The 15,011-nt window shown below is 42.9% G+C and overlaps 2 protein-coding genes across 17 annotated transcripts in view; both read right to left on the reverse strand.

Annotated features, from left to right (window-relative positions):
- The window catches only part of SCCPDH (saccharopine dehydrogenase (putative)), a 406,234-nt gene that overhangs the window by 76,793 nt on the left and 314,430 nt on the right, over window positions 1-15,011 (reverse strand). The window lies entirely within an intron of this gene.
- Window positions 1,584-15,011, reverse strand: part of CNST (consortin, connexin sorting protein) — a 104,418-nt gene continuing 90,990 nt past the window's right edge. For 15 of the 16 annotated variants that reach the window (XM_074990042.1, XM_074990054.1, XM_074990053.1 and 12 more), the window contains 2 exons: window positions 5,668-12,240; window positions 3,423-4,511 (listed from right to left, as the gene is read on the reverse strand). In XM_074990042.1, coding sequence (XP_074846143.1) covers window positions 12,035-12,240 — 206 coding nt within the window. In that variant the 3' untranslated portion in view covers window positions 3,423-4,511; window positions 5,668-12,034. Of the gene's footprint in view, window positions 2,892-3,422; window positions 4,512-5,667; window positions 12,241-15,011 lie in introns of those variants that run through there. The other variant, XM_074990044.1, reaches the window with a different exon arrangement.

The following is a 15,011-nucleotide window of genomic DNA, read 5'->3' on the forward strand; positions in this document are numbered from 1 at the left end:
AGCAAATAAATTCATCTACATTCGCAGAAGATATGGCCTTCTTCTCGTTAATCTCAAAGTGATAACAATTATTCACATGGCACTGTAGATCTAGTATTTACCTTTTGGACAAAGAGATCACTCACCAGTTTGCAAGCCCAACAGTTCCCCACAATCATCAACGTTCTTTGGTCAGACTTGTGGGAGCACGAGCACCTGGTGGCCGGGCCTCACTCACAAGGCAGAATGACCATACACTCCATCTTGGAACGCTATCATACAACGGCGGGAAGGTCTGAAGTCAGGCCAGGAGAAAGAAATCAGGAAGTTGACAAGTAGTTGGAGAGTCCCCAAAGAGAACATCCTGACAAGCAGATAGTAAGCCCCCAAAGAGAACAGCTGGGGCAAGTAGCTGGAAGCCCCCCAAAGAGAACATCTGGGTTGTACAACATCAGAGGGTCCCAGGGGAGGTTCAGAAAAAGACCAAGGACAGAGGAAATCTTGTAACATGTTCTGACAGGCCGGGAGGATAGAAAGCCCAAATTAGGTAACAAACGCTTTAATTGGCCAGGTATCGAACCCCCAAGTAAGAAACAGTATAAAAGGTGATTTAGCAGGAATAAGGGTGTGGGCTCCTGGACACAAGGCGGAGGCTAGCAACTTCCAGTCCAGACAGCAGACCCCGGCCTGATCACCCGGACGTCACCACCACGAAAGGTCCCAACCAAGCCTTATCTCTGACTTGAAGGGCCGCTGTAACGTAGTTGTTGGCGAGATGTGGGAGCACTGGATGTTATTGGTAAGTCACATGTAATTATATATAGTTATATGTAACCTAGTATTTAGCCTATGCCAAATAAATAACTATATATATATATATATATATATATATACACACACACATACACACACACACACACACATATATATATATATATATAACAAGTGTTAAGTAATTGTAGTTACGAATAAATGAATAAATCACTATTGGTAAATACCACTAGCTGGTCTAGCTGGGTCTGTATAGAGAATTATTGGGACTTAGAACAGCCACAGGGCATTGCGGTGTTCACAATCGGAGTGTTATTGTTCCTGGTACTCATAATACTGTGGAAACCTAGGTTTTAAAGTGGATACACTGAATCACATATTGCTGCTACACTATATCAGGCTGCTATAAAGGTGGGGTGGTTGGTCCCAGGCCACCCGACTCCCCCGGCTGTATCACACCCCACGCGCACCCACGGGACCCGGAGTAGGTCGGCACATTGTCAAGACTAAGATCACTGTCCTGGGGGGTGAAAGGTCACTATTCCCTATCCTAGAACCATCTTGTCATTGTCTGTTTGAAAATTGTTTAAAATGACAAAAAATGTTTGCACATGAACAAGCGCGTTATGAGAAAATATTATACTGCAAATTACATGGGCACGATAAAGAAATTGCACTGCAGCACTTGTACGAGTTGAACCAAAAAACGCTATTTCTTTTGCTTATTTTTAAAATGCAAATATTTGTAATACAAATATTAGAAAGTGAGCTTGTAATTGAAATCAATACATTTGAAAATGTACTAAAACCATCCCATGATGCTTAATAAATTCCAATAGGTTTCCTACTGCTTAAAACTATAAATTAAAATCATAACAAACCATGATTAATTTTTTGTGTTAATCGTGTGAGTTAATGGTGATTGACAGCCCTAGTTGAAATCTAATCATATTTTAAGGAAGGAGTTTCTAGTAGTTTTGAACACCAGCACCTAAATCTCCCTACCAGATTGAACATTACATAATGCTGTTTTTAAAATGAGAACATGCCTACAAACAACAGGGAGAAGTAACTGAAATTGGCTCTCACATGCACAAAATAAAGAAATACTTCTCCCCCTCATTTTCTTTAAGTTGCAGTAATCTCAGTTGTTGCTTGTTACTAGCTACAGAATTCCTGAGAGAGAAGTAATTTCCTGAATCAATGGTTTCCCTTTAAGTTTCGATTTACCAGACTGAGGGTTTCTAATCACTCAGACTGCATCAACATTATGAGATAAATTCAATTTTTAATAAATTCAATGTTTTAACCTTGTTCTTATGAATTTGAATTTAAGGGTCCACAAAGCTTCTTGAAATTCAACCCACTGTTTTTCCATGTCCAGTTTCTGCAACCCCATTGCCCTATGCAAATTCGACAGTGTGTGCAGTGCATCATAGGTACTTATCTCACAGTGCCTTAGCCCCGGTTGCTTGTGGGTGTTTCATGTTTGAATCCCAGAAAGCACTGTCCTAGAATTGACAGCATCCAGTCACTGCGTGAAAATGAACTGGAGATTGTGCCATTTCCTGCGGAATTTTCTCTGCAACCACAAGCATAAATGTCCAAATGCTTCAACACATAGCACACATTTCGGCAACGACATGGGCTGTCAGGCAACTTTGCCTTCAGTTACAAAGCTCAGTGATGGTTCAGTATCATAATGATGACGATGATGATGCTGGTTTTGAAGAACAAATCTCACAACTGCAGTCCAAGAACTCAGAGCTGCTGGCTGCACTGAATGCATTGGTGAGAGTGGAGCTGTGGTTTTGGACTTGTGAGATCAGCACACACGGGTGGGAACACATCATTTTAGAGTCCTGGGATGACCAGCAGCGGGTGCAGAACTTTCACATGCACAAATCCACTTTTATGGAACTTTGTGATGTGCTGGCCCCCACCCTGAAATGCAGCAACACAAGAATGAGGCCGGCTTTAACAGTTCAGAAGCAAGTGGTAATTGCTCTGTGGAAGTTTGCAATGTCCAGCAGTTACTGGTCAGTGACAGCTCTATTCAGAGTGGGCAGATCTACAGTGGGGTCCGTGGTGATGCAGCTGGCCCATGCAATCTGTCGGTGTCTCCTCAGGAAGACTGTGACCTGGGAGATGAACAGGCAATAATAGATGGGTTTGCAGTCGGTGGGTTTCCTAACTGTTGTGGAACAATAGATATCATGCATACCCCCATGATGGCCTCGGACTACCAGGCCTCCGAGGATATAAACTGAAAGTGATATTTCTCCATGTTTTTGCAGGGTTTGGTAGATCACAAAGGTAATTTCACTGACATCAGCGTTGAATGGTCAGGGATGGTTCATGATGTGCACATCTTGTGAAATTCTGGCCTGTACAGAAAGCTCCTGGATGGGACTTCTTTCCCAGACTGGAAAATCACAATTGGTGACATGGAGATGCCTGTTGTAGCATTGGCTGATCCTGCTTACTCTCTGCTCCCTTGCCTTATGAAGCTAAACACAGGAGCCCTGGACATCAGCAAGGAAAACGTCAATCATAGACTCAGCAGGTGCAGAATGGTGGTGAAATGCACCTTTGGCCACTTAAAAGTGAGGTTCAGATGCTTATTAACCCATTTGGACCTTTCTGAATCTAATGGCCCCACTGTGATTGCAGCATGTGCTATTTTGCACAATATTTGTGAATCCAGGTAGGAGACTTTCCCATCCATCTGGAATTCCAAAGCTGAGGCCATAGGCAGGGCTTACTTGCCACCGCCTACACAACCATCCACATACAACCACGCTGATGCAGCAGCAATAAGGGACGCGTTGAAACACAGCTTTGTGAATGATCTGTAAAGCACATGCTACCGATGTATTTCTCTGTTGTAATGCTAATAAATCATACCGTGTCCAATGAATGAATGATTTTACTTGGTGGAAGAAGGTTAAGATGCATTAAGTAGAATGCACATGGTGGGCAGCTGTGCCTTCAGCCCTCCCAGTTCCATCAGCCACACATCCGCTGAAGACCTGGGCCTATTGGTGGGCAGCTGTGCATTCAGCCCTCCCAAAACCTACCTGTTACTGTGAGCCCAGGTCCACTGCAGACCTGGCCATAGGAGTGGGCAGCTGTGCCTTCAGCCCTCCCCCAGCTCCCATGATGATTTGGTAGGATAGTGTTCCCTACCACTCCTGCATGCCACAAAAATCACACTGAGCTCAAAGGAATTATTTTATTTTCGGTGGAGGAGAGTTTTAAGTGGCAGGGAAAAGAAGGTTTCTCAAGGGTGCTTGAATAGCCTTTCGCAGTGGCCATTGGGGCTAGAGAGGCAGGTTATCCTTGCCCTACCTCTTTGCATTTGGGGACTGCAATGATGGAGGGTGAACGACCTCTTTTCAGAGGACACTGGCCAGCGGGTATCAGCTCCTGTAGTGCTCTGTTGGGAGTCCCTCTGCAGCTGCAGCAGGGAGTGCAGGACCTCCATTTGCTGCCCAACTGCTTTTACAAGCTTTGCCATGGCCTCACTCTGTTTTGAGCAGCCTCGCTCTACTTTGTGGCTTGCTGTTGCTGGAAATCAAGCATTCTCTGCTGAAATTCAGCTTGACTCTGACACCACTGAGCTGTACTGCGATGCCACTGAGCAGTGTCCTTTGTCAGCTAACTGTGTTCTGCTTCTTTCCACTCCACATGCCGCCGAATGAGATCCTGCTTGCACCTTTCTCTCTTTCTGGACCTGATTCCCATGCTGGGCATGGCAGCTGGAAAGTGAAGATAGAAATTGATACAATTTACATAATGTGTTTTCAAATGGAATGAATGGGTCTCTGTGTCTATTGCCAAGGAAAGTTTCTTTTTTGAAGGACACTAAAGGCTTCTTATGGATGGGATAGTAAGTGTGCATTTCACAATACATCATTTACCATCACTTATCCAGCACATTTCTTTGTGGACATGCTAAGCTATAAGCAATTGTTCGCTTTGGGAAGGGGAGGGCTGCAGAGCAGGGGAAGCCATCAGGTGTCCTGGGATAGGGGAAAATTTTTTCAGTCATTCCTGGAGCAATCTTCCCCAATGAGCAAGGAACACAAACACTGGCAGCTGCATGGCAAGAGGGGACGAGGTGGGGAAAGGTTTGATTACAGTTGCATAGATGGCACCTGTGGGGGAGGGAATCTCGGTAAAGTAAAAGGAAATGCTGGTTAGAAAGGGATGTGGGGATGAGGGGGAGACACCCTGCAGAGCCTGGCAGCCACTTGTCATGGGGGACCCCTGCAAAGTAAAAAGAAATGCTGGGTGGAAAGGGACATGGTGGGGAAGACGTCCAGCAGCTCCGTGATGTGGGGGATCACTGTAAATTAAAAAGAAATGCTGGCTGGAAAGGAACATGTGAGGGGAGACACCTCGCAGAGCCTGCAAACTGCGTTGAGGGAGGGGGAATGGAGCACCCGCCAGTCTGCTGCAAGGAAACGTAAAAGGGCAGGAAGCATGGTAAAAAAAAAAATCCAATGCAAATTCCCGTTCTTCTGCAGGTTGCCAGAGAAGACCTCACCCTCTTAAAACTAACAGATATGGACAGAGAAGACCTGCTCATGCTGTGTGACCACACGCCTAGAAAATTTCCTAAAATGCTGTGTGGTGCCATGACACCAGATTGCTATCTAGTTGTCTGGCCTGGCCAGGTGTGCTACTGTGGAAGCTGCAAGAAGCCAGGTCTGCCCAAGAACCTCTTGAAAAAAATACAAGTGAGTCTGGATGAGGCCTTCCAGGAGATATCCAAAAAGGAGAAGTGGTCCATCCCAAGAAACATTAACACCTTGTTCTGAGGGGCACAGATTCATAGCAAACCTGTACCCATACCCACCCCATACTACACCCACACACAACCCGCTTCTAGCATGCAGAATAAATACTCACCCAAACAGCTTGGTCCAGATGTCTCAGGGACCGGTGTGGAGGTTACCGGTTCTAGGTCTATGGTGAAGAGATCTGGGCTGTCAGGAAGAACTTTCTCCATCTTCTGCTTGTTGCCCCCTTCCCTCCTCTTCATTGCCCTTTTCCTCCAGGTCACCTAGCTCACCCTGAACTCCAGACCAGGGCCTCCACAAATGTCAAAATTAAGATTGGACTCTAGGGTGGGGTCACTCCCCATAAGCATGTGCAGCTGTTCATAATAGCTGCAGGTCTGTGGAGCTTCCCCTGACTGCTGGTTGGCTTCCTGGACTTTTTGACAGGCCTGCCAGAGTTCTTTCACCTTCACCTGGCACTGCATAGAGTCCTGGGAGTAACTTCTGGCAGCCATCTCACACGACAGCTGCTCATAGATTGCTCCATTTTTCTTGGCCACCCGAAGTCTCTTTGCCACTGATTGGTCTCCCCAAATTGCAAGAAGGTCCAGAATCTCCTGGTGGCTCCATGCTAGGGCTCTCTTGTGAGCCTGGGAAGTACTAGGCAGATCACTACCCTGAGTGCTCATGATTGATGGAGATGGCTACCAATGCGATGTGATGGCTACCCATGTGGTGCAATGCCATGGGCAAAGGAATTTTTTTCATTGTGGGTACCCTTTATGTTTGCAGGACTGGGCTCTGCTGAATTCAAATTGAATCAAAAATTTGCCGGCTTCCTGTGACCTTCTTCCTGTGTGCCTGAATGGAGAGCAGCTGAGAAGGAAGCGGCCATACATGGAGGGTCACCACGTAGCTTTGCGGGACACATACAGAACACCTCTGGAGGTTAATAAATTTGAATTAAAGAGATGGTGCTTCCACACTAGCCTTTATTTGAAATTTGAAATTGACGTTATACCCATCCCCTAATATCAACATTTTGTTATCAGTATTAGGGCTCAATAAATTGAACCAATGGTATTTACAGTGAAGACAGTGACATTTTAATATCGAGATAATTCCTGTAAACTCAATTTTATCTCGCAGTATAGACGACGCCTCAGAGGGAGGCGGATGGTGTATAACAATCTAAATGGAACACAATGTGCAGGAAGGCTACCCAGGTGGTCTTACCCACTATTTTGACCTCCAAGTACAGTAATTGTGTTGTGTACTTAACCAGTCATTTGATAATCCATCACAGACCACGTGAGCTATTTCTGCTAATAGAACTGTCACGTAAAACAAGAATTAGTATCACCAGCATTTTGCAAAGGAATCTGAATAAGGTTCAGTCCAGGCTCAGACGCTGGCCTGCAGCTGGGGCATGCAGCCCAACACAGTACGAGAGCAGTACGCTTAGAGGTGGCCTTTGCACTCCCTCCAGTCCCAGGCGGCCTTTGTGCAGGTCTGGTACCTGGGTTTAAAATGGAGCTCTGGAAAGCTGCTCTACATTACACCAGGTAGGAACTGTCTGGTCATAATCTCCAGCTGCGCCTTTATCACAAGCAAGGTGGCAGACTCCATGTCACTAAAGGTACCATTGGTGATCCTCCTGTGGTCAGTTATGCTGATTCTTTACAGTAGCAATGCAGAAGAAAGCATCCGTGTCACAGTGCAGGGTCTGGACCACCAAGTGCAAAGCAAACTGCTTTTTAAAAATTCCCTTGCCATTTATCTCTCTAAAATTTACCATAGAATAGCCTTAATATTTACAATAGAATAGCCTTAAAATAATTTGCAATAATATGAATGTAAAATATAAGGATTTTTGATATCTGTATCTAATATACTTTTAAATAAATACCTTTAACTCTAAGGCTTGAAGATTTTGGTGACCAGGTACACATACACTTGAACCAAGTTGCTGTTGTCTTAAAAGTTGAAATTAACAGCTGGTGCTTTAAACATAAACTTAATATGCTTAAACATGGACAAACTCAAAGTTGTACAAACTCAAAAACACACTAACTGTACAGTAATTGTAAATACAGAACTGTAACACCTGAATACATGGTTATCAACACTCCATCAGCAGTTTACAAAGAATAAGAGAAAAATAAGAGAATTTCTTGAAAAATCAATTGGAATTAAATAAATAAACCCAGACATGAAGTGATGTACTGATCCAGCCAGTAATACTTCAGGATATAAAAGTAACTTTCCCTTTCTCTTTTTAGATTAATCCAGCATTATACCATCATAAAACACAAGGTCATTCTTGGGGGAAAAAAGAAATGACTGTCCTCATACTTAAATGGCTAGTTAATATCTTAAGCTGAGAATGAGGCTTCCTAAAGTGTAAGCCAACTGAGCCTCAGAGGTGTGGTACATACAAGAAAAGCTATGCATGCAATTTTTTCTGTATAACAGCGATTTCCAACTTTCACTTTAAAAAAACCACTTAAGCATGAGACTTCATTAGGAACAGTTAAGCTCACTAGAGGGACAATCTACCTGCAAAAGCAAGAAAGCATGATCATGTTCTAATTGAGTGATTTCTTGATAATTTTGCTTCATGTCATTTTTTTTTACAATAACTGCCTAAACCTGGACATATGCCATCACACAAACCTAGTAAGCATTTAAATTATTGGGTGGAGTGATTTGTAGTCCCCAAGCACACCATATCCTGAGACAGAAGAGGAATCATTTGATACTAGCACTCACCTCAGACCTCCTCCACTGGCTAGTCAATTGTGCCATTAGCAGAAGCAGCTGCCATATTCTGGCCACGACTAGGGAAAAAGGGCCCTATGGTCCAGCCTTGCTTTTCACTATCTTTTCAGTAGTTCTCACCCCTACAAATGCAAAGAACCGTGTGCTAGCTAAAAACAGCAGTTTATTTAAAATAATTAATTATTAAAATCTAAAAGTAAATTTCTGTCTATTGAAAAACAAAAGGCCGCATTTAGTAACTCAAACTTCAATCCTAGGAGCAGAACCAGAGTAAAAAGTGCTTTGCCGGAAGGAAGGATGAGGGAGACGGAATCCTTCTCTGTGACTGCAACCTGTATGACCCTGGGGGCACTTGAACAGCTGGATCACTTCCCGGTATTGTCAAACAAAGATAGCATCGGCAGCTACAGATGGCTGCTCTCCATTTATGCCATGTTGCAAAAACACAGGTCCTCAGGCCATGCTTCCTACATATCCCTGTACTATGGGGATTTAGTACCTAGGGAGAAATCCTGTCATTGACTTAAGCAGAGCCTGGATTTCAGCCACCACTGTCCTGCAGACCCTTGTATCGCACAATGGTATTTAGAATAAAATTTTCTAAAGCATGAAGTGTCTGGGATGCCTGAGTCCTTTTTCCTTAGGCACTTAGGCAAGTAAGTTGATTGCAGATACGCAGTTCTAGCTATGGCAATTGCTATCTACCTGGCTGTCCTCACTGAGGAAGGTCTCCCATTGATCTTCCTTACTCCTCACGATAGCAAGGAATACAGGGGTTGGCTGCCGACCCGACAGGTTGATTTTCTGGGTAATATAGACATGGCCTTGGAGCCTAGGTCCCATTGCCTTGCAGAGAGACCTAGGCTCCAAAGGCCTGCTCCTCTCCACAGAATTCAATTGGTAATTTATCATTGACTTTGATAAGCACAGGACCAAATCCCAAGTGCCTAAATCACATGTGACAATGGGATATTGGCATTTTTGATAATGTTACCTGTGGGATCCTACTAAATAGGTTCTCCAAGACTCTTGTACCTTGGAACAATATCCTCTTTTGGCCCCTGCAGAGGGGTGTACAGCATCTAAGGATTTGGCCCTGAGTTCAATTATTTTCTCCTGACTGGTACATACAATGGTACAGCCATGCCAGGTCCCTGGGCAAGGTTGGGTGAGTTAGCTCCAGAAGGGGTGGGGTCTTCAGGCGAAGGGAAAGGGCCAGGGGCAACAAGTATGCCATGCTAGCCCTTAGTGCTGCTCCCGAGGCGAGTTAAAGGGCCCAGGTCAGTTGCCCAGTTGTTCCCTTTCCCTTCCCTGCTTTCCATCCCCGCTTCAGAGGGTCTGGGTACACGAGTCAGTGCAACGTGATGTATTTTAGAGTCTTCCACTGTGCGCTATGGAATTTAAGATTTTATTGGTATTTTGTAGAAATTATATTATGAGTCCTCATTGCAAAGTTACCTTTGAGAATCTGTATTATTACAATTGTGCTGTCCCAGGCCTGCAGATAGGAGACTAAAATTAATCTGGAGAGATATTCATCACTACAGTGGGTTCTACAGGAACCCTAATGAACTAAAATATCACAAGTTTAAATTATTCCACTGGTGGAAACTTTCAGCTCACACTTTAATGTACAGTAGTCCCTCAAGTTACTTGAGGGTTGCGTTCCCATGCACCCTTGCGTAACTTGAATTTCATATAAATCAGGGGTCGGCTTTTTTCCCCAGCGGAATGCATGTTCTATGGCCGGGGAAGCAGCAGGAGCACCTGGAGCTCCTTTTGAAAGGTAAAGGGGATGGGGGCAGCTGGGAAGGGTTTAGCCTGGCGGGGGGGGGGGCTGTGGGAGGGGGGGAAGGGGGTTAAGCCTGCAGTGGGTGAGGGCTGCAGGAGGGGAAGGGGTGTAGAGTTGAGCCAGAGAAACATGTGAGGGGTTTGAACTGGGGTGGGGGATTGAGCCACAGCCACATGTGGGGGTGGTGAGCCGGAGCTGGAGCTGGGCTGCAGGGGGTTTGAACTGGGGCCATGGTGGGGTTGACACAGGGCTGGGGCGGTGGTGGGGAGCCAGAGTTGTGTGTGGGGCATTTGAACCAGGGGCAGGGGGGGAGCTGGAGTCACATGTGGGGGTGGTCAGCCAGAGCTGTGTGCAGGGGGGACTGAGCCAGGGCCAGGGGTGTGATTTTGAGTTGTGTTTAACTCGCATTAATGCAAGTGAAGTACAACTCAAAATCACACATTTCCAAACTTTACTTTGCTGTGGTTTGGGTGGTAAATTATTATGAAGGGATCTCCCATATAAATAAGATTGCAGATTTTAAAAATTAAAGAATCTATACAATCTCAAGATAGTTTTGATTATTTGTTTTTCTCACCCCTCAACATGGGATGCGGACAGGAAAAGAGGAGAAAAAATATAGAGGGAGTAGAATGCCCTGAAAAAAGTAGTGATGGGAATATGTGAGGTAGTTGAAAGAGCTCAAGGTGAAATGAAATGTCAGAGAGACGGAGAGGATTTTTCCCTGAGAAACAGACTTTGAGAAACAATTCAGAACAACTCAGTGAAGCTCAGAGGTAAATAGAAAAACATATGGAAGTTTGGGCTCTGAACTTTGCAGCTAGTTTTGACTCTATGCCAGGCTGAACAAAACCTCTGGAGTTCTACACCACTCTCTAGCTGTAGATCTTAAAGCTTTTTACAGAGAAAAGGACAAGGATCTTTGTGTCCGTTTTACAGAGGGGAAAAATGAGGCAGAGAAGACACTGCGAGTGGTATAGCTGGAAAGAGAACCCATGTATTCTGACTCCCAATCACAGGCCCAAGCTGCTTTACTGTTAAGAGTCTGAGAGGGGTAGCTGTATTAGTTTGTCGCTTCGCAAAAAACAAGCAGTCCTGTAGCACCTTAAACCATAATAAATAAATTTGTTAAGTCTTTCAGGTGCTATAGGACTGCTTATTATTATGAGTAAGAATAATTTCCTACACTTATTGTGTGCTGGGAGTAAATTTTCTTTAAAAAAATATCCCACAGATTTCCAACACTGTCCACCCCATTTTGGAAATGAAATTCCAGATAATTTGGCAAAGCTGCCTGAAGATTTACCCATTCACAACAACCACCCCACAGTTGAAGACATATGGCAAATTCATTTACCTAACATAGTCTGAGGCACTGTGAATGCCTATGCATTCTCCTCACTCCACCCATTATTAAACAGCTTACTAGGACATTTAAAATGAAAAAGAAAACAAAAAGACATTAACACTTAGAAGAAAAATAAGGAAACATTTTCATAAAACAAAGACTTATTGCATGGAGGCAACACTTTTGTGCAAACATCTGTAAATCAAAACTGTCTTTTCACTAAGGTTGCAAAGATTGTTTACAATGTGTGGCAATGGGAGACTCTATAGTGGTGAATCAGTTTCTTTCATCTTCACTTTCCACAATGTTGAATCGCTGTTCGCTTGGTTTCAGAAGGTGAAGGCAACAATACTTTGCTTATTATTCTCCCACTCCACGCTTGATTTATTTCTCTCCACCTGAATACAAGATTAGAGAGTCCTTCTCTACTGGTATTTAAAAGTTAGATCTATGTCATGTCATTGGTTGCACTTCATCTGAAGATGGCACATATTACAGACAACTTGAAATCACCATTTTTTGCCCTCTCTGGTAATCGATGGTAGGGTGTCAGTGTATTGTCCCTGCTCGTTTCAACTATGAGAAGGCTATCCAGTGTTTAAGTTCCTCAACACCCTGCAATAGCTTGGTATAATAAAAGTCCATGTTGGCTTCAAAGTCAGTACATACAGGGGATTCCATGTCACCAAAGGTGCAGTACAGTGCAGTTCCTCCAACACTAAGGAAAACAGTTGCTATGCACAACAGGATCAGCAAAATACAGGAGCCACCACCAACTTCATCTGTAAATATAAAACACATGACATGAAGGATGTGAAGTAAAAGACCATATGAACTTTGTATTTGTTGAGATTAGCTATATGAAACCCAGAGAGAAATTTGAGATTTTATAGCAGCATAAACTATATTAATTTAATATCACACCTTATTTTATCCTGCATGGAGGTGCCCTCAGGTATGACAACTGAAATATAAATCCAGAAGCTTCATCATTAGTCTTTCCTTTCCCTTTATTTACTCTGCATCCCAGGAATATTTTAAGTTCTGATACTAACAGCTGCAAAATAATACTTCCAGACACTCAGAGAAAAAAAATTTTACATGTATGCTGTAAATTGTACAATCAGGAATTTCAGATATCTGAATTTTTTGCTCAGTAATACTTTTTTTTTTTTTTTTTAACATAAGAATACTTTTTTTTAAAAAGTACACCTGCTCTCCCTCCTTCTACATAACAATAATGAAAATAATCAAAGCTAGTTGCCATTTTTTTAGCCTCTTTGCTTCATATGGCAAAATAAACTAGCCCTTTGTTATTTGGGTTGTAAAACTCTTCTCAGCAGTGTTGACCTCCCAGTATAAGTTATCACAATGGGTGCATCTACACTAGGTAGGAACTAAGGTCAAAGTTAACTTCAAAGTTAGGCACTACATCGAAGTAGCCAGCAGAGAGACCTACGCACATTTTCCCTTACTTCGAAGTTAACTTTGAAGTAGGGAGCCCGACCTCGAAGTCCTTACTCCATTCCTGGGAATGGACTTGTGCTCTACTTAGAAGTTTAACTTCAAAGTAGGGTGTGAGTAGATGCTCATCTTCGAAGTTGCTTACTTCTAAGTTGTACTTTGAAGTAAGCAACTCCAAAATTATTTTTGTAGTGTAGACACAGCCAATGTCTAGTAGAGTGGTGCACTAATCCTGAACAAGGTGCTAGTGTAATAAGAACTCTGACAGCAGAAACAGATTTAGAAGCATTAGACATTTTCTCCTTTCTCTCATTTTTTTAAAGCTAAGTCTTAAATTTTGAAAGTGAGTTTTTATTCAACAGCCTTAGAAGCCAAATTATAAATGTGGAGGCTGAAACATTGGTAGGAAGCATTTTTAAATATTTTGAAATGGCATAGCCACACAATAGTCATTGACTTGAGAGGACTTGCAGAAGTTCAGTACCTCTCTCACTAGTAGGCTGTTATTATGGCTATACTGAAAAATGGGGGAAAAACAAGAATAAATGGAGCTACAGTCACATTTCCCTTACTATTTTATATATATTGTAGTAACCTACCACTCAGTTTTTAAGCTTTCATCACAAAACTCCCAACCAGTTAGAATAAAAGGTGATCTTAAAAGGAGAAAAACTCTGATTCTGAAGGATTTAGAGTTTATCAACAAACCACGTTATAAACTTGCAGACGGTACAAGTAACATACAGCATAGGGATCTTTGTAATTTGAAGACTTCAGGTGACACAGAATACAACACATCCCTCAGTAAATTGTTCTAACTGTTAATTCCATTGTTTGCAAGGGATTTACAGCAGAGATGATTTTGGCCCGGTGTTACAATATTTCAATTAAAGCTTCAACTCACTTTACCTGCGTGTTTAATAATCACTGGATGCCAGAACTGGAACAGGACAAGGCACTGATAAATTCCCAGGGAAAGTTAAAAATACATTGCAGGAGAAACTTGATCCCAGCACTCTCTTGGTAGATGGAAAATTTTAATATTAGTGCAATAGTGGGAGCCACAAGATCTAGTATGCTGAAAGCGAACAGTTCGTTTTACATTTCTAATTATTTGCCTGGTAGGTTTCTGTTACAAAAGGCTGCCTAACACAAAATCTGTTGAAATCACTGCATGGTTAATTTCCTTTGCTAATAAAATATTAAATAGTATGGTGATGTCTACAGTAGATAACGCAATGGACTGCTGATATGCAATTTTAGCTACTCCGATTGCATAGGTAAAATCATCTTATCAGCAGTTGACTGCTATGGCTGTCTACAAGGAAGAAGGTGAACGGGAGCATTTCTCCCATCGGCCGTCTTTAACCCTCATGACTTGCGAGGAGTTTCAGAGTCGACTTTGACCCTGGAAAGTGCCTTCTCACACGTGCATGTAACAAAACCACAGAAGATCAACCCTAAGCAGGTCGATCTTCTACGGCAGTATAGACCTAGTCTATGTGGCAATTCTGCCGTGAGAATATCCCCGATATTCTCATCATCACTTATACAGATTTGCACCTAAACAAAAAAGCAGTCATGTAGCACTTTGAAAACTAACAAAATAATTTATTAGCTGATGAGCTTTTATGGGACAGACCTGTTTCTTCAGGTCAAAGCCTTACCAGAGCAGATTCAATATATAAAGCACAGAGGTCCAAAAATTGTCATCAAGGTTGACAAATCAGAAAAATTGTTATCAAGGTTGGCAAAGCAGAAGAGCAGAGGGATGGTGTGTGTGTGTGGGGTGTGTGTGTGTTAAGAATTAGATAAAAATGTCAAAGTATCTAAAAGACCCTTATAATGGGTCAAGTAATTGCTGTCCCTGTTCAAACCACGTGTTAATGTGTCGAATTTGAATATGAATGTTAGTTCTGAGCATTCCCTCTGTAGGCGGTTGTTAAAGTCCCTTCCAAGTCGAACACAAACTTTGCACCTAGTGTCACACCTCTACCGCCAATGCAGTAGTTTATCTTTTTCCTGTCCCCCATAAAATGTTTTCCATCCAGAGAAGGGAGGATGCTAAGGGAAGCAGAATTCAAACGGT

This window comes from Carettochelys insculpta, chromosome 3 (genome assembly GCF_033958435.1).
Source record: "Carettochelys insculpta isolate YL-2023 chromosome 3, ASM3395843v1, whole genome shotgun sequence".
Taxonomy (NCBI): domain Eukaryota; kingdom Metazoa; phylum Chordata; order Testudines; family Carettochelyidae; genus Carettochelys; species Carettochelys insculpta.